At 33.8% G+C, this 24561-nt stretch overlaps 2 protein-coding genes across 2 annotated transcripts; both read right to left on the reverse strand.

The window, feature by feature from the left end:
* Positions 1–3166: 3166 nt before the first annotated feature.
* Positions 3167–13121, reverse strand: LOC117906607 (beta-galactosidase 16). The gene is made up of 20 exons (XM_034819707.1): positions 13063–13121; positions 12684–12952; positions 11464–11559; positions 11283–11395; positions 11145–11211; positions 10949–11041; positions 10731–10874; positions 10338–10432; positions 10045–10153; positions 9790–9874; positions 9584–9705; positions 9305–9469; positions 8956–9137; positions 8700–8791; positions 8401–8510; positions 7834–7938; positions 5728–5835; positions 4768–4913; positions 4016–4355; positions 3167–3329 (listed from the first exon to the last, which is right to left on the reverse strand). The coding sequence occupies exons 2-20, from the start codon at positions 12852–12854 to the stop codon at positions 3219–3221; spliced, it is 2454 nt and encodes an 817-aa protein (XP_034675598.1). The 5' UTR covers positions 12855–12952; positions 13063–13121; the 3' UTR covers positions 3167–3218.
* A 2143-nt stretch (positions 13122–15264) lies between these two features.
* Positions 15265–24110, reverse strand: LOC117906331 (beta-galactosidase 16-like). Its single transcript, XM_034819318.1, has 20 exons — positions 24027–24110; positions 23670–23928; positions 21612–21707; positions 21422–21534; positions 21263–21329; positions 21011–21103; positions 20794–20937; positions 20494–20588; positions 19995–20103; positions 19713–19797; positions 19519–19637; positions 19240–19404; positions 18867–19048; positions 18653–18744; positions 18279–18388; positions 17753–17857; positions 17189–17296; positions 16864–17009; positions 16194–16536; positions 15265–15508 (listed from the first exon to the last, which is right to left on the reverse strand). The coding sequence occupies exons 2-20, from the start codon at positions 23850–23852 to the stop codon at positions 15398–15400; spliced, it is 2466 nt and encodes an 821-aa protein (XP_034675209.1). The 5' UTR covers positions 23853–23928; positions 24027–24110; the 3' UTR covers positions 15265–15397.
* Between the last annotated feature and the right edge of the window lie 451 nt (positions 24111–24561).

Below are 24561 nucleotides of genomic sequence, written 5' to 3' on the forward strand. Positions count from 1 at the left end.
CCTCATGCTTTCCTTATTGGGATTGCATTAGGTGTTCCTAACGAAGAGTTAGGAAGTTGCTTCTAGAGTGGTATAACAATGATGTGAGCTTCAGTTGGTCCGACCTTGGGTTTGCTCCCCAATGGTCACCAGTTCGAGTCCCCTCAGGGCCGCTGGAGGTTTACCCGGTCGTTAACTTCAAGGCCCCGTGGGATTAGTCGTGGTGCACGTAAGCTGACCCGGACATCCACGGTTATCAAAAAAAAAAAAAAAAAAAACAATGATGTGAGCAAATGGTGCCTCAAGGTGGGGAGATTGGCCCTCCTTTGTTAGTTTTGGTGTGATCACAATAGTAGGATCTTACGAGAGGTTGATAACTTGGACAAGTTGTTGAAAGATTTATTGAACTTTCTTTAATTGGTTAATACATCACCTTTATTTGCCCATGAGAGAGAGAGAGAGAGAACCTGTATGTATTGGTTCGGGATTCATTGGGGGTTTGACTTTGGATTTTTTGCTTTGCAGAAGGCTTGGGGCATGTGCAGCGCTTGTTTTTTCCTGTTTTCTTTTATTTTTCATCTCTTAGCTCTTCTACACTTCTTGTGTTCTAGGCAAGGTTTGAAAAATCGGTTTTTATCGCCTATTTTTTTTTGCAAAAAATCAGTTATTGATATATCCGTATTTACCGATATTTCAAACCTTGGTTCTAGGATGCATTCCTTCCTTTTGTTAGAGAGAGAGAAAGAGACAAAGAGAACCTGTATTTATTGGTCCAAGATTCATAGGGAGTTTGCCTTAGGATTTTTTGCTTTGTTGAAGGCTTGGGGCAGGCTAGCATGTGCTGTGCTTTGTTTTTCCTGTTTTCTTTTATTTTTCATCTCTTGGCGCTCTTTCTATACTTCTTGTGTGTTAGGATGCATCTCCTCCTTTTGTTAGACACTCCTTAATCCAATCATCTTATTTGCCCATGATAAGGAATTAATATAAATAGCAATATATTGGATTAGAATGTAGATTTAGGGTGATAAAAATATAATTAAAAATATTAGGGACACATTAACTGGAGGGCTGCCCCTTTATGCATTGTTTGGACTGTCTGGAGGGAGAGAAATAGAAGGTGGTTTGAGGATGTGGAAAATTCGGATCAAGCGTTAAGATTCTCCTTCTTTTGCTTACTTTTGGAGTGGGTCGGCTGGGCTTAAATGATGTGAATATGTCTATGCTAGACCTAGTCGATGGGCTTGACTTTATGTGAAGGGGCTTTTGGCCTTCCTTTTGTCTTGTATTCTTTTTGTTCTTGCCTTGGTGCCCTTGTATATGACCCGTGTACTTTGGTGGGCTTTTTGATAGGTGCCCTTAATATATTTATTTGCTTGCTTATCAAAAAAGCAATGGTATCGAAGGACAAACAGATTGATTCTCCTCTAATCATCTTTTAAGTTCTGTTCTGTAGTTTCTGAAATGTAGTCCTGGATATGCAAATAACATATTGTGGTGCTTTGTAGCACAAGAATTACTTTAGTTTTTTTAGTTTATGTTATTTTATTGATAGGCAAAAGAATAAAATGCATTAAAAGTGTATATGTTGGACTTTGTGGATTGGTTTGGCTTTAGGTAGGGCACCATTGCTGTTTTTAAGCCTTTTGGCTTCTTTGTATACATTGTATATACTTACCCGCACATTTTTTTTTGTTGTTAATACAATTATTATTTGCCTATCAATTAATAAATGCATTAAAAGAGTCTGAAAAGGACTCACTGAAGTACGCATGGTTATGTTGGTTAAGAAATATGCATTTCTTCAAAGTGAATGAGAGTAGCCTTTTTTCCTAATTGCAATGTGTGTTTGCAAGGAAAAAGGTTATAGGTGTGAGTGTATCAAATCCTGATCATGCTTGGCTCTATATCCTTTGGCAATATCAGGTTGCCCTATGGCATCTTAACTGAAACAGTTTTAAGTTAGTCTTAGGGGTTTGCTTTAAGACTTGAGACATTGTTAGAGTCATTTGTTATTTAACTTTTACCTTTTTAAAGACAATTTTGTCTTAGTGGAAAAGGTGACTTTTATTTTATTTTTATTTTCTTTTATCTTAATGAAAAAGTCACTTTTTTTAGTTTCTCTTTTCAACTTTTAACTTTGTTATAATACTCAAATCCAAATTTTCATACAAAATTAAACCATCTTTATTTTTGAAAATTTAGAATAAACCTTAATTTAAAAACTAGTTAAATTATCCTTATTTTGTGCAATTTGTATGTTTTAAAAACTAGCAAGTTGTCATTAAAAAAAAAAGCCAAATATGATTGAAATATGTTTTGTTTTTATTTATTTTTCTCTTGTTTTTTAAGAAAATATAGATCTAAAATTTTCTCATGTATTGATCACTCAAAAATGAAACCAACAATATAAAAATGAAATTGATATATTTTCTTACTTTTTCAAACTTGTTGACTACTTATAGATTTTTGGTTGCTATACATGCATGCATGCATACATGCATACATACATCCATCCATCCAAACACACACACACACAGCTATCCATCCATACATACATACATACATACATATTATACTTTTCCAAATGTGTTTTTAATCAAAATTCTAAAAATTGTTTTGTTTTCCTTTTTTCATAACTTGCACTTGAAAATCTATTAAGAGATTAAACCAAAAATGTCCTTAGTTGTGCAAAATGTATGGTTGAAAAATTAAAGGGTATATTAAGATTAGTTGCTGTTTGATTTACAAAGTGACAGAAATTATTGACTTAGATCAACTAATGGTTGAAAAATCACATATTTGTGATATCCAGAGGGCTAAGAAGATATACATTTCTATTCATCTTTTTGGGCATCTACTACTACAGATTTCAAGGGCATTCCTTTCAACTTTATTCAACTTGATTGGTTTTCGATATGTAGTGTCAAAATTGTAATGTCATGATGTTTTGATGTCTTCTGGTTTATTTTTGTTTTCCCTTGTTTTGATCAGGTCTTGTATTTAGTGAAGGACATCCTTCTCTTGTTTACTCTGCTATTGAAAATATCTTTGTTTCTGATAAAAAAAAAGAAGACATATTGACGATGAAACCTCTGCAATATCTCTTTAAAATCCATTGCTAAATGTACAAAGAATTAATACTTTTAAATAGGTTCATATGTCCCCTGCCAGGACATTCTGATCGTAATTGAATTACTCCTTTAAAACATAAGCAAATTATGGTGCAAAATTGCTTACTTTCATGTGCATTGTACATCAACTAAGAGAGCTTTTGGAGTTCCAGGACATGGGTCACCACCAAATCTTTTGTATGAGAGAGGAACTGAACACATCCCTTTCCCTAGACAGGCCTGCAAGTTATATTATAGAAATATTTGTCAATAGAAACATGGTTAAAATAAGTAACTTTATTTTTAGACTTAAAAGCAATAAAAAAAAAATAGAAAATGTTTTTTTGTTTCTGATCAAATAAATAACTTTATGGACTTCAAAAGTGAGGAAGTTGATCTTTGGCGTTGAATATATTTTACTTATGGAATGGTGCAGATAGTTGATCTTTAGGTGATGTATATATTGTACATGTGCAATGGGCAGGTAGCACCATAAGGTGGGTCTTGGGGCTGGATTGCTGTTTTAGGGCTGACAAGCAGCTTTGCCTGATTCCCTAACTTTTTTTTTTCATCTGTTTTGAAAATAAAATTCATCTTTCAAAACAACACCAGGCCAACTAGAGCTCTTTTAAAAGTGAAACATGTCCTGACCTGGTTAGCTAGTTTATAGAATGGTTGAATTTTACAGACCATTTTTTTTTTTTTTAAATATGATGTTAGCTTTCACCATCTTCTGCCATTAAATTGCTGGAAGGATGGAGGAAAAGAAGAACCTTGGAATAACAACACTATTGCAAATCTTATTTTGTTATAAGATTCCAAGTTTTGTTTTCTTTTCTCCATTTTCTGGCAATTCAATCATGTGTATTTTCAGGATGAAAAAGGGATTTAAAGACCTAAAAGGCTCTTTTAAAAAGTGCTCTCACCTTCTCCACATTGGATCGAGAGGTGGATGAGTGACAGCTTCCAACAGCATAACTTTGACAATCACCTGACGGGGTTCCAAAGCTTGCAAATAAAATTCTGGAGATGTTTCTATTTGAAGGACAACGAAGCTGAACTTTAGGTCTCCTGCCATGGTGGTTTTCATGCTTCTTATATATCACCCTTGAAATTACTGGGGGCAGATGAGATTCTGAAACATGCCCGCATATTTTTGGGATTGAAACTTTGCCTATTGAAATCCCAACAGGGTGCCCTGTTTCTTCTTCTAGTAGAACTAATAGGTTCCCTGTAGGTTTGAGGAAGGATCGAGGTATATGGTACCTACAAAGGATGAAAGTCAACCATAATGGCCAGAGTTTCCAGCACAGAAACACTATAACATCATGAACTTATTTGGGAAAATATCTTTAGAAAACCAAACTAACGAGACTGATAAGAATTCTGTAGTTTGAGTGAAAAAGGTAACTTGAAGTAGGAAACTGAAACATGTCAAAAAGAAGGTAAAAGTAAAAGGAAAAGAAAGATACACAAAACACAACCATATGATATCATAACGCAGAAATTATTTGTTTAGCATATCATTACTGCATTATACACAAGGTTATTGGTGTTATCATTGTCTGGTGAAAAGTGGTGTATGGCTGAGTGTATGATTGTTAAATTTTAGATGTATACCATTATATTAAGCAATAACTTGATTAAGAAAATTTGAATAATTGTATAAACTGTATACCATATTTGTGAAGGCTTTCCACTGGGGGTAAGGAAGGAGACCCAATAACGACCAATGCTTTGTCCATTAACCCAAACTTCACCTTTTCTCATGGAAACAAGGTTCAATGCAACTGGTTCATTCCCGGCAGGTGCATCAAATACAGTCTACCAAATTAGAAAACGAACAAGAGGTTAGCATAGGATAAATTGATAATGACGTTCCTTAGGAACATCTACAAGGCCATAGTTATATTTATGTTGCTTATAATCACAAACTGCAGAAAGAGGGAAGAAATGTAGACCTACAGCATAATTTGAAAGGCATACCTTTTGATAGAAGGTGCTTCTCTTATACAAGTTGTTCATATGCTAATAGGGAAATTTTTTTGTGGGATTAGGCATTTAGTTCTTTGTCCAGGGACACAAATGTAATGTCGTAAGGCATTTGGATGTTTAATAGATTGAATAAGTCCACTTTCTCTTCTTCCTTCTCCTGGTCTTGAAATTTCTTATGTAAAGAAAGCACATTTTTTTTTTTTGTATTTTGTTGAGAAGGACATTGTTTGTAGTCTATCTTTCTTTTCTTTACTTTTTGAGTTTGGTTGTTGTATACCAGGTCAGCTCCCCCATCTGGTGCCTTCTTAATATTAGTTTTCTTACCCAACAAAACAAATTTGAAAAAAAAGTCTTAAGCACTTGTAAATCAGTTCACTTGAGGGTCCTGTTTATAACTTACTCTATTTTTTTCTTGCTTATTGCACTACTAAATTGGATATTAAATCGTTTGTCCAATTGTCTGATATGGTTTTAGACTGCATCATATAGAGAGGGCACTTGGTACCCACACCCAGGTTAACTGTAGACAACCTGAATGAACAGGATGTGGTTTCATATTTAGATTGAATTGTCCTTGACACATTTTGCACATTACACATTACACATTTTGCACTGAGTACTTGCAGAAATAAAATTCCTGTACCTTATACCACGTGAGCAGTCCACTTGTGGAGCTTCCAAACTTACTCCATTGAACCTTTTGTGATCCTACATCTGTGTAAATCTGTAATTTCTCTCCCAACAGTCCAACCTTCAGTAAATTATTCAATGAATTAGTTTAAGATTATATCTTATCAATCAAAGTAGTGCCTCAAAGACTATCAAAATTCATGTATGAAGAATAGAACTATATCAGATATGATGAACTTGACTTGCGTTAAATTGTTGATACATTTTCTATATATTTAGTTGGAAATTCAAGCAAACCAACAGTAAGCAAAATTGAAAGTAAATAAATAAAAGCACTAAGATTGCTCAAGTTTCAAAGCACTCTGTCGAAGCTTGTTTCAGATCATGCACTTGTTCTACTAGATGGGGGTGAGTTGAGGAGAGGCTCTGAAATTAGACTTGCAAAATTGGAACAAGGAGATTTTTGACAATGTTTCAATCTGGAAGGAGATCACCTTAAATTGGGTGGGATTTTTGGGATTCTAAGGAGAGGAAGGAGGTTCTTTCTCAAGAAAAAGATGAAGCTAGGAAGGTAGAAAGGAGAAATTTCACAAGTGGGCCCTTTTCCAAGAATCTTCATGGAGGTAGAAATTTAGAGAGATTTTGCAAAAGAAAAGGGGATATTAACGCTAAATTTTTTCACAAAATGACTAATGTTCATAGAAGAAAGAATTATTTGGGCAAGATTAAGATTAATGGGTTTTAGCTCTTCAAGGACAATGAGATAAAGGAAGGGGTAAAGAATGGAGACTTAGCATCAATGGGGTGGATTTTGATATTATGGATGGATTGGCAGCACAAAAATTGGAGGAATCATTCTTAGAGAAGGAGGTATTCAATCCTTTGTCAGAGTTGAATGACAAACCTCATGTTTAAACGAGTTCCCAATGGCTTTCTAGCATTGTAGTTGATTCTTTGGAAGAACGTGGTGATGGGGTTTTTCAAATGGTATTTTGACCTTTGGGTGGGAAGGGGTTGCAAAGAATTTACACCTATTAGATTGGTGAAAGGTCCAAATAAAATTCTTGCTTAAGTTTGGGCATAAAAATTGAAGAAACTGGTGAAAAAAGTGGTTTCCAAGTCTTAGAATGTTTTTGTAAAAGGGAAGACAAATTCTTACTACATTGTTGATGGCTAATGAGACAATAGACTCTTATGTTGAAAAGCAGGGGCATGTAGTGTTTAGTGCAAACTAGATACTGAAAAGGCTTCTTGAAAAGATGGATTTTGTACAGAAATTGATAGGTAAGATTACATGGTGCATTTCCTTTGCAAAATTGTTAGGTCTTCTTAATGGCACCCCTTTTAGATTTTTTCAAAGTTCCAAGGGATTGTGGTAGGGGGATTCTCTCTCCCTCAACTTATTTGTTATAGCAATAGAGACCCTTAGTTGTTTGCTAAAATGGGCAAAGAAATGAGGCTGCTGATTAGGCTTTAGTGTGAGCGGGAGGTCTTTGATTGTTGTTTGGAGATGATACCATTGTTTTTTGTGAGATTTTTCAAAATAAAATGATTCATTTAAGCTGGTTGACTTATGAGTTAGTGTGTAGGGTAGAAGAACTTATGTCTTCTTATTTGGGGCTTCAATTGGGTGCTTCTTTCAAATTAGTGGTGACTTGTGATCAAGAATCAAAGAGATTCTTTTAGGAGGGCATGGATCCTTCATGGGAAGAAGACGCAAGATTTGTAGAGCTGCTTCTTCGTTATGCGTTTTTTGGACAGTTTGGAAGGGGATATGAATCAAAGGATGTTTGAAAACAAGGAGCAATCAGTCCATGCTCTGAAAAGTCTTTTCCTTAGTATCATTTTTTTTTTTGTGGCTAAAGTTATGCATGGATGAAGGCTCAATGCCTTTAATAGATTTTGTTGATTGGTTGGATTCTTGTTAAGGGAGAGAGTATTTGTTGATCCTAGACCACTCATTATATAGGTTCTGTGTACTTTGATGCACTTTTTTTTTTCCTTTGCACTTGTTTGTAAAATATTATTATTGCCTACTATCCACCGCCCCCCCCCCCCCCCCCCCCCCCCCCCAAACAAAAAAAAAAACTTGTTTCAGAGTTAGAGGGATGTGAATTACCTGATACCCCCAAGGGTTGTTGGTGAAATCTTTTAAGATACCGTTGCTTTGAATCCGCACCCTACGTAATCCAGCGACCCTACGCTCAAGATATCCTCCTGAATCCTTTAATACAACAAATAGAAGTGATTTAGTAATATCAAATGAAAACAATGGTATTATGCTTATATTTATTTATGTAGATAACTCTAAGGGCATGTTTGAGAAATAAATTCTATGAGAACATCTATGGTATTGTTGTATAAAATTCTGATTGCTACATTTTCTTCACCATCATTATTTCTAGACTATTGAAGTTAATTTTTTTTCTCTCTTCTTCTGAAAGACATACAGAGATATTGTCAACCTCTTGGGAGAATTTTCAAGTGTTTTATTTAGGTTCAAAGAAATATGTTTTTCTATTTAACATAGAAAAATTTTCATACTAATTTCTTAGGAATGGACAAAAGATGTTATTCAAAATCAGTGTAGTTGAGTTTAGAAGTCATTCTTGCTTGAAGCTCATTCCCTTGTTACTAATACATTAATAAATTCAATGAAGTTGGAGGATTGAGGTTGAATAATTACCGGTAAGCCAACCATTACGCTAAGTAATGAGACATTGTTTATCCCAGCCCTAAAAGAAACAGTATTATACAGAGAGAAACTCAAATTGCTACTGCTTCCATGTTGAGATCCTAAACAACATTCAGAAGATAAGAATGTTAATACTCAGATAATTAAAGTAAGCAATACATAGCACAAATTGAAACTGATATGTCATTCTCATAAGTTGTGGCACAAATTGAAACTAAATCAAAGGTTAAGTTCAATAAGTGAGAAAACATAGAACTCCACTTTTTACAGGATATGAATCTAATCATTACCAGTATGCCTTCCATTGACAAATGCATGCAAAGCATGTGCACGGGAATTTGTACTAAGCACGGATTGTCCATTAGAGGGATCATTGTTATACCTACATTTCCACAATATATAGCTAGTGTGTTAGTAGATGAAATTTGTATTACATAATAAACTTTTTTCTGTTGTAATGAATTAACGTTTAGAAGAAAACTATGAACTTTGATGCCAATTTGAGATTTCAAATTTTGGATATTATCCACTTTCACTGTGCTTTACCTGAAAGTATACCAAAGGTAATCAGATGCGTCCTTTGTTGTATTCGTGTGCTCTAGTAACGTGTTTGCTCTTGATGAAGTATCATCAAAGTTGGGGATACTTTCTTTATATTCTTCCCATTGTTCAGTTGAATTAAACTTTGTGACTGTTTGGATTGATCTTGTATTTTGTTGTGTGCTTATCTGGTCAAGGTGATCAAGTGAAAAAAAAATACTGAGAATTACTTTCTGCAGAATGCAGACGCATTAAAATATAGAACCCCATATAAGAAGAAGATAATTTGATAACAGAAAGTGTGTTTTAGTTTATGAACAGCTCTAAATAACATCAGTCCAGGTCTAAAGCTTGCCTTTGCAGTGTTGAATGCTTCATTCTTGCAGTCTGCCAGGATGCTGATTGATTTTCTAGGCAGTTCATAAGAAGTATTTTGAAAGACCACTGTGACATCTGTTCTACTGTCATTGTTCACAAGAAAGGCAGCACATTTGCCTGATTGTCCCCTAAAAACATAGGCCTGCAACATAACAAATTAACATATATTGTTAGTCATGCAGTGTGTCCGAGCTCAAGAAATCAAGTCAATAGGAGTGGAAGTAACTAGGTGTTACTCTTCTTTTGATGTTCTTACTTCTTGTAGTTTGGTACCCAAAGACAAATTGGACTGGGCTCCCTGAAGTAAAGTCTCTGAGCATAGTTTTACTGCAGCATGCAATTCCTTTAGATGACCCCATGTTGGTTGCTGAATCAAACCTAGAGTTTACAACAGATCCAGGGTAAATTTTTATTTTTTAAAATATAAATTATTGATCAGACAACAGTGTGTAGGAAACATACCGTACTCGTCAAGAGGAGCTTCATCGTAATAAGCTGTCTGTACATATGCAGAGGATGTTCTTCCAAAATTGGTTCCTCCATGATACTTAAATAAAACCACATTGTTAGTTAGGAGTGTGATTTAAGTTCATGCACACGAAGCTATTATCAACCGGTAACTCTGCGGTTGTTCTAGCAAGCATTAGATCTTGAAGCATCTAGTCACATACATGAAATATACGAAACACATTTCATAGTAAAAAATGATTATTGTACCATGTAATAATTTATGAAGCTCCCATTCATCTTAGCAACAAATAGTGCAACATGAAATGCAATGTCTTCCACAGGTCTTGGGCGTGCATCTTCACCAAATAATGGATAGCTTCAGAGGTAACAGAGTTGTCAGTAGGTAAAAGATTTTGGTTAACTGTTTCCCTTGCAAAATGAGTTTAGCAAGCAATAGATGTGTATGTGCTTTCCTAAAATTGAAAATATATTGCTTTAAACTGTTCTTTGAATATCATATATTTTGTTGAAAACTAATAATGCATTTGATGAAAACCTACCTTGATGTCCAGTTTTCTGTCCAGATTGCTGGCTTATTTGGTGAGTTGGGTCCTGCAAATGTTTCTCCGCATATTCTACCATTGCATGAATTGATCTGCAATTTTTTCATGGTAAAATATGGTAAACCGTAGGTTCATTTTAGGCGTATAATGAAAGAAACAACTCGAACAAGAGGTTGGAAATATGCTCTGTTTGCAGCTTGTAAGCAAAATTTCAAAGAATTACTTTCTGACTTTACCAATGGAACACCCTATGTGATCTTAGGTGTGAACTGCTTCTTCTTAGGTCTCTTCAGACATTTCAAGTTGGACATATTAGCTGTTATTAAAAGGGCACTTCTTCCTTCATTTTAGTGCCAAACCCATGAAGCTGAATTAAGAAAAGGAACTAACCACAGGGTCAGGAGCATCATCTTGCTTGCACATCACCCATGGCACACCAGTCTCAAGCCCCACAGCCATATTGGCTGCCCAAAGAACATACCTCTTCCCGCCCTCTCCAAAGTTTGCTTCCACTGTTTTGTACTCGTTCTCGATCTGCATATATGAAACCTTTAGATGGCAATCATGGCAGATACTTAACTGCAAGTCTATCAGCTTATTGGCTTAACCTGTTGTAATATGATAGGACCGCCTTGTGAAGCATACAAGTTCTCTGATTTCATTATTTCCACAATCTTTGTTGTAAAGTTTCGCATATAAAACTGCCATCAACAACACCAGAAATAGTTTTTGCATGAGAATTTGATGCTTCTTGAGATGAACATAATGAACTGTGAGCTATGAACTATGAAGAAGATGATGTACCTTGAATGGTTCGTTATCAGTTCGATAAACAATGCCCGGAACATCATGCAACCAAAATGGAAAACCTCTGCAACCCATCAGAATCCATGAATAATGGTTTACGTTTTAATGTATAAGAGAGTGGTTTTTTGTTTTTACCCATAATTCCATTCAGCCTGGATGAAGGGTCCAATTCGAAGGCATGCATAGAGGCCTTGTGCTTGAACTTCCCTGATGAATCTCACTATATCACGTCTTCCACTGAAATCATACTGTTAATCCCAGAAAAAATAGCATTAGAATATGAAGAATGAGTGAGAATTAGAGGGTGAGAAGTGACCTGTCCTGGTTTGGGCTCATGCTGGTTCCAGAACACATATGTTTCTATCACGTCAATTCCTCCTTGTTTGGCTTGGGAGATCAAAGATGGCCACATCTGCAGATACATCATTTTTAGGTATCCGGAAAAAATGCTCTGGTTTGAATGGCCTTTTTAGAAATGTATATATATATATATGGATATATGTCTTGTTTAAATTGTTGGTTTTGAAATAATGCCTTTTGAGGTGGTTTCTGTTTCCTACCCTTTAACCTTCTACGGATTCCTATTTATCATTTTACGAAAGTTCATTAATATCTTCTTTTTATAAAGCAAAACTTGAATAATTTCTGCTTCTATTGCAACATAAGATTGTTATAAAGTTTTTAAAAAAATTATATTTAGAAATAAGATTTTGACTTGGAAGTAAATTTGAACAAAATTTGAGATAAAAGTATTAAAATTATTCATTTAAAGTTATGATTACAATATCAACTTTTAATTAAAAGTACAGAAATGGTAAATATCTCTCCATGCGAAAATCAAAATCAGTACCACTGAAATAGTCTGGACCCCGAGGCCCATCAGTTATTTGGATGTCAAGAAAAGGAAAAATGGGACATTATTTGATAAATTAATCAATGCTTAATTTCGTTGTACATCATAATAAACAAAATAGAAAATGAGGAAATATGTGATTTTTATTTTATTTGACTTTATTACCATTTTTAAATGCATTTTGTTATTACTAATTAATTTCATGACTAAAAAACAGAAGGAAAGTGCATAATTAGTGCCAAATGCAGGCCTGCATTGCAGCATATGTATGTAACCATATAAATGGAAAGACATTAGAAAATATTTGGAAAAAAATGAGATAAATTTTTGGAAAAATTGGGAGAAATTATGAAAAAAGAAAATGATGATTCACTTCATAGAAATGCAGAAAAGTTAGCCAACAATTAGTGATTAAAAGAAATAGTTAATTTAATGGGAATCAATTTCAAAAATCTAATAAAAATAAAAATGGGACACTTAATAATTTAAAAAAAAAAATTGCACCAAAAATCTAAAGCACTTACTAATTCTTTTTTCAAAACTTTATTAAACCTATATTAATCATAAAATTAAAAAAAAATATGTATTTTATTTCCTCTTCGCAAATTAATGGTTTTATTTCAGAGAAGAGAAAAAAAATAAAATTATTTTTTTAAAAAAATGGGAGATAATAAAGAAAATACCTCAGGGGTGCTTCTAGGATAGTGAATAGAACCAGAGAAAAGAATCTTGCGTTGGCCATTGATGATCAGAGACCTGCCGTCGTAGGTCACCTCTCCGCCGCACACGGAGGCCACAGCCGCCGACAGCACCGCAAACCACCACCACCACCAACAACCCATATCTCTTAGCATCCAAACTATCACTATATACTACCAACTCCTTCCATTCTTCTCATTCTATACGTCCCCCACAAGATAAATATACCGCCCAAGCCCTTTCTCTGCTGGTTCTGTAAATGGAAAAAGAGATATAAATATACACATATATATACACGGAAGGAAGATAATATAATGAACGGAGAAATAGGGTATTTGAAATATGAAAAATCGAATCACGTACCAGTCTCCCTCTCCGAAGAAGATCGATGGAATTAATTCTGGATATCAATCTTCTCAAATGGTATTTGAGAAGAACATAGTGTTTGTCAACAGAAGGAAGTCATATTAATATTATACAGTTGTAATAGGAAAGAAGAGACGGCAGGGCTGGCGACTGTGTTTTTACGTGGACAGCCTGTTTTTGCATAGGAGGTTGACGGTTATTTCAGTGTGGAGACAGATGGAACCACTTCAGGAGTCTTGAGTGGATTTTTTTCTTTTTTCTTAAAGTAGGAAAAGGAAAGGGATTAATCACGGGAATCGAATGTTTGACCATAAATCATGAGATATTTTCATGTATTTGGAATTTTTTGGACTGTCTCTGGGATTTTCCTTTATTTTAATTCATGAGATTCTTGATTTCCTTATTGATAAAATGTAACCTTAATTAAGGTTTTTTTTTTTTTTTTTTTTTTCTTTTCTGGTATCCTCATCATCTTTCTTTCAATTTCAAAATGGTAATTTTTTATTCCTACCATTTTTCTTTCCATCCCATTTTCTTTCTAGGCGACGAATGTGTATTCTTCTCTTCTATCTGTCTTCTTTCATGGCGATGAATGTGTAAATCTGTTTATTGAGTTGAATAATATATAGGTGCTTTACAAATTCAAAATAAACGTACATCTTGGATACACGTAGTTGCCTATTTACATGCTAATTCAAAAATAAAATAAATTCAAATACAAACATAGTTATTATCCAATAATATAGTAAAATAATAAATATATAAAATATACTAAAAGACAAATCAATACACGTCTCAATAATATGTGTATTTTTCTTCTTTATCTATGATTTTTTTTTTTTTTAGGATTTTTATGTTTTTCTTTTTATCGTCTATTCTCAAGGTAGGAAATAATTTTTTATTTTTTATTCCTATTGTTTTGCTTTTCCATTGCATTTTCATTAAAAATACCTAGAAAAGGTTGAATGTATTTTTTAAAGAATTTATTTTTTTTCTTCATTTTCACAATAAACAATAAAATAAAAGAAATTTTTATAATTTTTCCCTTCTCATTCCTACTATTTTTCATCTTTATTTTCTCTCTCAAACTTTTCAAATGCCAAAATAAGCTTAGCTTCTTTAAACAACCAAGATTTAATATATATATATATATATATATATATATATATATATATATATATATATTCATTTTAAGATAGCACATATGTCATTTTCTTTTTAAGCATATAATAATGTATACCGAAGATAATTTAACAAGATGCCACGTCATATTTTCTTTCGTGACAATGGACTCAAATATAATAATAAAGTAAAAGTCCAAGGTGTTTTGTAACGTGTGATATCACTTTCAATTTTTAAGATATTGCACATCAAGTAATATAAAGGGAAATTTCTTATCACTTAATCACTTTTAAAATTAAGTATATATTTTAAGTATAACAATTCCTACTTAATCATATATATATATTGTACATATTATCAAAGGGTCCTCACAATTTTAAAATAAAGGTACAAGATTAAGAAAATGAGTCTATATTTATAATAGTGTCATTAAAATACATCTACAAAATTAAGAGGCGGAGTAAATATTTATATAGTATCATAAACTTTATTCTCTATCCGATATGAGATATCACAAACACTTCTCATGCACATACAACGAGTTGGGGCCCAAACAGACAAACACCTCCTACAAGGTCAAACAAGGGGGTTATAGAGATCAATACTTTCTACAAGGTCAAACAAACCTTCACACTAAGATAAAGGATAAACTCTGACATGATTTTGTAACGACCCACATATCTGCTCTATGTTCAAAAGGCTTTCATGACTTTAAAACATAAAATATTAAGATGAGTTTATATTTATATAGTACGAGTAACTTAATTTCTTTATTATTCGATATGGGATATTACACTAAAAACTTCTACAATTTCTTTTTTTTTTCATAATTATTATTTTTTTTATAGAAAGGATGCTCATACTTTGTGGTATTTGGTATTATTTTATGAGTCTTATTATTAGAACTTTTCTACATAAATTTATCCTATTTTGTCACCCTATATCTCCCTGGGTCATTCAAGCTGAATTTCAATATTAGTGTCCGAGCCATATTGAAAAAGCCGTTAATGATAACTTAAATCGAACAATGGTTGAAAAATCACAAATTCGCGGTATCCAAGAAAAAACATACTAGAATGACAATCAACTTTCTAAATATTTTATTAAGCATGAATGTTTAAAATATTACAGAATTGATATATGCCCTTCAAATTGTAAATTGAAGTACTCCTAGAAACCCTAAGAAGATATGGTTCTGAATTACCATCTCTCATTTACACTGTGCAGCTACCAAAAGGGCTTTAGGAGTTCCCGGACATGGGTCATCCCCAAAACTTTTAAGCGAATGAGGAATGGAACACATGTTCTTCCCTAGACAAGCCTGCAAATCACATTGCCATAGAGAAATTGAAGTTAATATAAGCATAAAATATAATGACCAACTTCTTGCTATTTAATGATTAGGTAGCAGCACAAGGTGGGTCTTGAGACTGATACTTTTAAGGCTGAATCCCCTTCCTTTTTCTTCTTTTTTTTTTTTTTTTTTGACAATTGAGTAATTTTCCATGCTTTAAACCTTGAGGTGTTGATTTCATCGGTCATAACCAGTATCATATAATCTAGAGCATTTAATCAACCATAGAAAGTTTTTTTTTTTTTTTTTTTTTTTTTGAGCTAAGTTCTTTGGACTTTTTATGGGACTTAAGCGTCCAGGTGTTGATTGCACCTGTCATAACCTGCATCAAATAATCTAGAGCTTTACTCGGCAATTCGTGGACATCCTTCATTAAATTTAGTTTCATCCTGGAAGTTGTGATACTGGGTCCGACCAGACTAGCCTACTGTTCCAAATATTCTTCGGTTTTCAGTCTCTTCTCCCATTAAATTGCTGAAAGGATGGATGAAAAGAGAAAAGAAACTTGTAATCACACCACCATTGCAGCCCCATTTGGTTGCAAGATTGCAAGTTCTCCTTTCTTTCCTCCATTTTTGGGCAATCATGTTTGTCTTTTATTTGAGGATGGCAAAAGAGAACTAGTAATAGTTTTTAACATGACTGTTCTCACCTTCTCCACAACGGCTAAAGAGTTAGGAGAGTGACAGCTTCCAATGGCATAACTTTCACAGCCACCTACAGGGGTTCCGAAGCTTGCAAATGTAATCTTGGAGATGTTGCTACTTGGAGGACAACGAAGCTGAACTTTAGGTATCTTCCCATGGTGGCTTTCATTCCCATCATCACTGGTCGTCCATGAAATTATTGGGGGAGGGTGAGAATCCGTTACATGCCCGCATACATTTGTTACCGAAACAGTGCCTATGGAAATCTTAAGAGGGTCCCCAGATTCTTCTTCTTGTACAACTAATAAATTCCCTTTAGGGTTGAGGAAGGCTCGAGGTACATTGTACCTAAGAAGGACAAAGATGATTAGTAAATGATAAGATCGATCCAGGAAAAGTCCATTGTGAATATATATGTACTATAGAATCATGAAATTATTAGGGTTGAGGAAAGCAATCTGATGAACTGAAGGAGGAACTGAATCATGCCATAATCATTTGAAATTAAATTATTTTTATACCAAATTATTACTACACAAGGCTAATTGGGTGATATTTGTCTGATGAAAAGTTGTTCAAAGCTGTGTTTATGATTGCTTAATTAATGCTTTGATGTACAGTATAATAGAAACAACTTGACAAAAACAAAAGTAAACCATTGTAGAAACTGCATACCAGGTTTGAGAAGGCTCTCCACTTGGGGTAAGGTAGGAGACCCAGTACCTACCAATGCTTTGTCCGTTTACCCAAGCTTCACCTTTTCCCATGGAACCGAAGAACAGTACAACTGGATCATTCCCAGGAGGTGCATCAAATAATGTCTGCCAAATTAGCAATCAAAATAAAATGTTAGTATGGATTGAAATCAATATCAAGCATATATATTGATCATAACGTTACAATCCCTTGAAACAGGGAAAAAAAATGTAAACCATGTGAATGTACAGGCACGGCTGCTGTTAAGATAAATTTAAAATTTTTAAAGAAGGAATTTCTGTACCTTATACCATGTGAGTGGTCCACGCCCATGGCTTCCTAACCCATACCATTGAACTTTTTGTGATCCAGGAGAAGTGTAAATTTGCAACTTTTCTCCCATCAATCCAACCTTCATTAATTTATTGGATGGAATCAGTAGAAAACTTAATACCTCTCATTAATCAAAGCTTACCTCTTAAAAGATTGAAAAAGTTGTCATGAGAATAGTATAATCTGAGATTTGGAAAACTTGTGTTGAAGTGCTGATACATCATCATTAATAAGCATACTTTGAAATCTAAGTTTAAAATATCGAGCAATGAGAATAACTCAGGATGATTGGAGGAAAAATTGAAAATAGAGTGAGAAGCCAACCATAATCCAAAAAATAAAATAGAAAAAAGCCTAGAGATTAATGAAAAAAATGGAATGTTAACTATAACATGATGAACTGGTAAAATTAGGAAAGTGTCTCTATAATGAAAGCCAGCACTGCACATATTGATGGTCAAAATTTCAAATTGAAAGTAAAAAAAGAGCTAATTAGGAAAGGTGCATGAGACATCCTGGAGCTAGAGACAATAACCTGATATCCCCATGGATGCTTGCTGAAGTCTTTTGAGTCGCCTCCATCTTGAATCTCCACCCTACGTATTCCAACGACCTTGTGTTCAAGATATGGTCCTGCATCCTTCAATAAAACCAATAAAAGTAACTTAGTAATAATACTGAAGGAAACAGTTGCATTATGTTTGTATATGTTTACGTAGATCAAAAGAACCAATTATACAAGTAAAAGTAAAACAATAAGGGCATGTTGAAAAAATGACTTCTATCTTAACACCAATGTCAATTGTTTCATTCCCCTTTTGTCATTCCAAGAAGTTTCCAAGTTGAGGTTTTTGGAAGCAGATGTCGCCAGCCTCTTGGGGAACCTTAAAATTAAAGCAATCAGTAGGCTCAAAGGCAAGTTACTGCTACTTTTATCCTTAAGAACAGTCTGTCAAATGGTCATATAGAATAAGTTCGTCGGATCTTAGAAGTTCAACTTGCTGAAGCTGCTTCCCTAGATGCATAAATTTCTAATGAGAAAAATGAAGTTGAACACTTACCGGCAAACCAACCATTACACTAAGTAAAGAGATTCTGTTGAGCCCAGAATTAAGAGGAACTTTATTCACCAGAGAGAAACTTCCATTCTGATGACTTCCATGTGCAGATGCTGAACAACAGATTTCGAAAGATAAATATACTACTTAAAAATAAAAAATGAAAATGAAAACAAGGAGGGAGAGAAATGAAAAGAAAGGAATAGAATGGCTGAAATAACGTTCTCAGAGTACACCTTGAAACTAAATCTAAAATATCAAGTTCAGTGAGTGAAAAAATGTTGAAATTAATCTTTTGTTTCAAAATTTCAAATCAGAGTTCACGAAATGTACTAGGTTATGCAGCAAGAGGATTGGCAAGGAGATATAAAGCTTACCAATATACTTTCCATTAACAAATGCAAGCAGAACATGCGCAAGAGAGTCCACACGAAGTACCGGTCGAGCATTAGAGGAATTATGTATAAACCTACATTTCCAAAATATATAGCAGGTGTAATATAGTGTAGATAGATGGAGTCAACAAACTTTAATTTCAATTGTCAAGTAACATTTCAAATTTCGGATACCATCTACTTAACTGTAGTTTACCTTAAAGTGTACCAAAGATAATCAGATGCATCCTTTGTTGTACCCATGTGCTCTAATAACATGCTTGCTTTCAATGGAGTACCACCAAAGCTGGGGATACCTTCTCTGTATTCGCTCCATTGTTTGGTTGAACCAAAAGTTGCCCTTGTTTGGACTGATCTTGTATTAAACTGTGTACTTACCTGCCCAAATTAAATTGAGCGAGTGAAAAATATGATTTCTTCCTAAGATATCTTACTTTTCTTTCATATGATTAGCGTGTGAATAATTGAAATTTATTTAGAATTATTTTTTATATGCTGCAGATGCGTTAAAAGTAGATTTTACCTCATGAACAGCTTAGATATAACACTAGTTCTGTTCTGAAAATTACCTTTGCAGTGTTGAAGGCTATTTTCTTGCAGTCCGGCAGGATGCTGATTGAATTTGCAGCCAGTTCATAATTAGCATTTTGAAACAGCACTGTGACATTTCTTCGCTTGTCATTATTCACAAGAAAGGCAGCACATTGGCCTGATGGTCTTTTAAAGAGATAGGCCTGGAACCAAAACAAATGAATAGATGTTTTTCCTCATGTAAGATATGTTTGGCTCAAAAAGTTAAACCATTAGGAAACAAACACAACCAGGTGTCACTCTTCTATTATTCTTACTTCTTGCAGTTGACCCAAAGAGTAGTTGTATTGAACTCCACGAAGTAAAGTATCAGAACATAGTTTTATTACTGCATGTAATTCCTTGAGATGGCCCCATTTTGGTTGCCTGATCAAACCTAAACAACAGAACTGAATAAATTTTAATATTGAAATTTTATCATTAATAAGACAACCGTTTGTAAGGAACATACCATACTCATCAAGAGGAGCTTGATCATAATAAGCTGTCAGTACATATGAAGAGCTCGTTCTTCCGAAGTTGGTTCCTCCATGGTACTAGAATAAAACCATGCCATTAGTTTGGAAATAATTGATATTGATTATTCCGAGCAATTCAAGTTTGTGTACAGAAGCTACAATCAAATAAGTAACTTGAGCAGTTATTAAAGCATAAACTTTATATCTAGTTTCTAAAGAGTTTGATATACATCACATAATTATGATTAAGATAGTTACAAAATAGAATATCATACCATATAGTAATTTATAAAGCTTCCATTCTTCTTTGCTATGAATAGTGCAACTTGAAATGCAAGGTCTTCTGCAGCTCTTCCACGTTTGTCTTCACCATATACCTCATAGCTTTAAAGGAAATTAAGCAGAGGTGTTAGTTTGGTACAAGATTTCAGTTAATCATATCCTCTGAAAAATCAAGTTTAGCAAGCATATGAAGGCATATGTGCTTTCCAATAGTTAAAATGTTCTAGAAGTATCTTCCAACAAATATTAAAAAAAATAAAATTAAAAGAATGATGTAGACAGGGACCTATGCACCACAGATTACAACAAGAAAGATTTCTGTTCGGTGGGTATTGTTGCCAAAAGAAGCATACTCCAAGCTTCAATTAAGAAAAAGGCTCTTTTGGGAAGCCATCTCAGTTTTTACCAGTTTTCTTAGTATACTGTAATCCACGCACAAAAATGATTAGAAAGCTGGGAAAAGAATATACAAAGCATTTGATAAACACATACACAGATGTCCAGTTCTCTGTCCATATCGCTGGCTTATTTGGTTTGTTTGGTCCAGCAAATGTTTCGCCGCATTTCATACCATTGCACGCATTAATCTGCAAATTGCAGGATTTACGGATTTAATTTACTGAAAAGTGAAAAGCACAATAAAACTAAAGCCCCAAATAAGCATATAATACTACTGTACGAAACTACTCTAAAAATGCCTTCCAATGACTACAATAGTTAAAATGTTTTGAAAGAAATGGACATGTATCTTGAATCAAGGCCATGAGATATAACTAATAAAAGGGGACTAACCACAGGGTCAGGAGCATCATCTTGCTTGCACATCACCCAGGGAACACCAGTTTGAAGATCCACCGCCATTTTAGCTGCCCACCTCACATAAGGCGGCCCTTTCTCATGAAAAGCTGCTTCTACGTTTTTGTACTCATTCTCAATCTGCATATAAGCCAATTTTAGAGGGCTAAAAATGGCAGGATATGAAGGGTGTGTTTCAGTTAACAGCCTTAACCTGTGACAATATGATTGGGCCACCTTGTGAAGCATAAAGATTCTCTGATTTCATCAAGTTTACTATTTTCGTAGTAAAGTTTTGCATGTAAAACTGCCATCAACAAAATGAAAGTAGTGTCAGCAAGAAAGTCCATAATCAATGGCTAAAACAGTTGGAACATTCAACATATTATGCTGGCAAATCCAATTGATGCAACTCACTGTAGAAGCTCGACAAATAATAGTGTTTTCGAGAAATAGAAGTCAGTACCTTGAAGGGTTCATTATCAGATCGATAAATAATGTCCGGGACATCATGCAACCAAAATGGAAGACCTCTGCAACACCAGTAGCAACCCATCAATTGCAATGTGTTTTGTCATGAACAAATATAGAACAAAGTTTGATGAATAGCAGCAGTAGTTTTTACCCATAATTCCATTCACTCTCAATGAAGGGTCCAATTCGAAGACATGCATATAGACCTTGTGCTTGGACTTCCTTAAAGAATTTTACTATATCAAGTCTTCCACTGAAATCATACTGTTAAAGACACGAACAAATAGCATTAGCATATGATCAGTAAGAGTGAGAAATAGAGAGAAAGCTGTTGAGTTGACCTGTCCTTGTTTGGGCTCATGTTGGTTCCAAAATGCGTAGGTTTCTATCACATCTATCCCTCCTTCTTTGGCTTTGGAAATCAAAGATGGCCACATCTGTAAGTATATGAGAAAAATTTATAAAAATAAGTTCTACAATCACCAAAAGTCCGTTAAACTAAGCGCTTAGGTGTTCAACTGTTGTAGCCTTCATCGAATCCATGAGTCGAAGGCCCAATTAGAGTACTTGTAGCCCAGCCCATGTTTTACTTGGGGTGGGTCCAACTGACAATAGACGGCTCTAGGCGATTATGGGGAAATTTTGTTACCTTAAAAACCCAAACTGAAAGGCCCAATTTGATTTTTTTTAATAAAATAAATGTTATCCATTAAAGAAAAGGAAGCACTAGTTTAACACTGACAATTTACTACTTTCTGCCTAGTAAATTTTTATGGGAAAATTAGAAAAATAGATCATTTCAGATCATTTAGGAAATATAATTACAAAAATTTTACTTATATAGTAATATAAGTTTTATTTCTTTACTAATCAGTTTGTCAACGCATAGACAAGCTGTAACATGTGAGAGAAGCGGTAAATACGTATTTACTGATTTAATTAATAATATATTTATATTTTTTTTATTTTATTTGAAGAAGGAGAAATCTAAAATTTAAACAGATATGTGAAAAAAAAGAAGTTGTTATTCGCAACATTCCTTTTGCTAAAATAACACTTTTTTGTCATTTTTTTTCACATATACTATTTTTAATAATAAAAAAAAAAAAAAACCCTCTCTAACCTCCTCTCAACATATTAAACCTAAATTCTAGTTGATTACTTACAAAATAAATTCAATCATTTTTTCAGGTAAGATTTATATATTTATCAAAAAAAAAAAGTGAGTGGCCACCATTGGTTAAATTTTAATACTAATTTTTATTTAAAAAAATTTGAGTTATGAATTTCACATTAAAACATTAAATATAATAAAATCATTTTACATAATATATTTTTGGTGAAAAAATCATTTTATAATTTATTATTTAAATAAATTATTTTGTTTTAAAATATAAGAAGAATATGAAAAATAATTAAGTGTGAAAAAATAAAAGAAATGAAAAAAAAAAAAAAAAAACTTTACATGGGATAAAATATGAGTTGGGAATTGGGAAAATAAAATAAAAAGGGGGTGCAATTGGGACATGAGATTGGAGAAGAGATATGAGAGAGTGCAATGAATAAGGAAGGGTGGTTTAGGAACATAAAATGTTATATTAGTAAAAATGATATTGCTAATAGCAATTGAAAAAAAAAAAGAAAATATTAAAAACATAAACGCATTAAATATGATAAAAAGTACAAAATGAGCCTAAATTTTTGGTGGAAAAAATATAGAAATGTATCTTCATCTTCTTCCTTCGGTTTCCTGCTTTTACGGAGAAGAGCCTAAATGACATTTAACAGGATGAGCAAAGCCGGATTAGATTTGTTAGGAGAATTTGTTTTATGTGCATAAAGTATCTGGAAATTGGCAACGCTTTCTTAGGAAACAAACAAGCAAGAAAAATAAAACATGACGCAACTATTTCCTCTTTAAACTCGGCATTCGGTTTCGAAATGGTTACATGTTTCCAATACCACTTAATTATCTGTTCACACTTTTTTTGTTTTCAACCATCTCAACTGAAGCACATCACTCCTGTCTATACTAGTTTTCATTTGAATTTTTTTCTAATTTTGAAGATGAGATTAGATAAATGAAAGTCGGATGTGAATTTTTTCTAGTTGAAGATGAGATGAACAAAAATGAAAACCGCATGTGAATTTCTTTCTAGTTTTGAAGATGAGATGAACGAAAATGAAAACCGCATGTGAATTTCTTTCTAGTTTTGAAGATGAGGGGAACAAAAATGAAAGCCGAATGTGAATTTTTTTCTAGTCTTGAAAATGAGATGAACGAAAAGGAAAACCGAATGTGATTTTTTTTTTTCTAGTTTTGAAGATGAGGGGAACAAAAATGATGACTATCAAAAATGAAAACCGAATGATTACTTTTCCATCATATAGAACAGTACCTCAGGAGTGCTTCTAGGATAGTGAATTGAACCCGAGAAAAGAAGCCTCCGTTGGCCATTGATGATCAGTGATCTGCCGTCGTAAGTCACGCTTCCTCCGCACACGACGGCAACTGCCGCTGAGAGCACAGCAAACCACAACAGCAGCCTCGACCGCATCTCAAGCGCTTCCTTTCTCGGCATCCAAACACAAAACAGCAAATCTTTTTACAATCTTCTCATTCCCTTCAATATGTATTTATACTACACAAAATCCTCTCTGTATGGAGAAACAAATTAGTATTTATCCAAAGAAAACTAAAATCTTGTCTCATTTGGAAGAAGGAAAATGTATTTAATGCTGAGAATCTGGCGTACGTTGAAGATTGAATTCTCAAGTGTAAAATGGAAAGTCGTAGGGGGAGAAGAGTTGGCAGTGGTTTCGATTGTACACAGACAAATAGGACTGCAAGTCTTTTTAACAAGTGAGTCACTGAAAATTGCGAGCACCCCTTCCCGTTTACCATATTTTCAATTTTCCATATATTCAATAAAATAGATAGGGGCATTGATGAATAAAACTCATAAAAATGCTGACGAACACAAGGTTGGTTCAGATGATTCGGTAAGTCACGTGAGGAAGAAGCATCGTAAAATTCCGAAAGAATCCGAAATTTCCCGTGTTTTTGTTAGACGACGGTACTCTTTGCTGTCTTATTGATTCTTTATTAGTTCCGGGGTGAAACTGTAAATAAATGTAATTAAATATTGGAAAATAACGGTGGTTGCTATATTTAGCAATGACTAATTAAATTTTTATTTTTTAACATAAAAACGTTTATTTCCGAATAAAGAGAAAAGCCACGTAATAATTCAAAATCACTATTTTTTTATTTATTTTTTAGATATTTTA

The sequence above is a fragment of the Vitis riparia genome, chromosome 18 (assembly GCF_004353265.1).
Source record: "Vitis riparia cultivar Riparia Gloire de Montpellier isolate 1030 chromosome 18, EGFV_Vit.rip_1.0, whole genome shotgun sequence".
Taxonomy (NCBI): domain Eukaryota; kingdom Viridiplantae; phylum Streptophyta; class Magnoliopsida; order Vitales; family Vitaceae; genus Vitis; species Vitis riparia.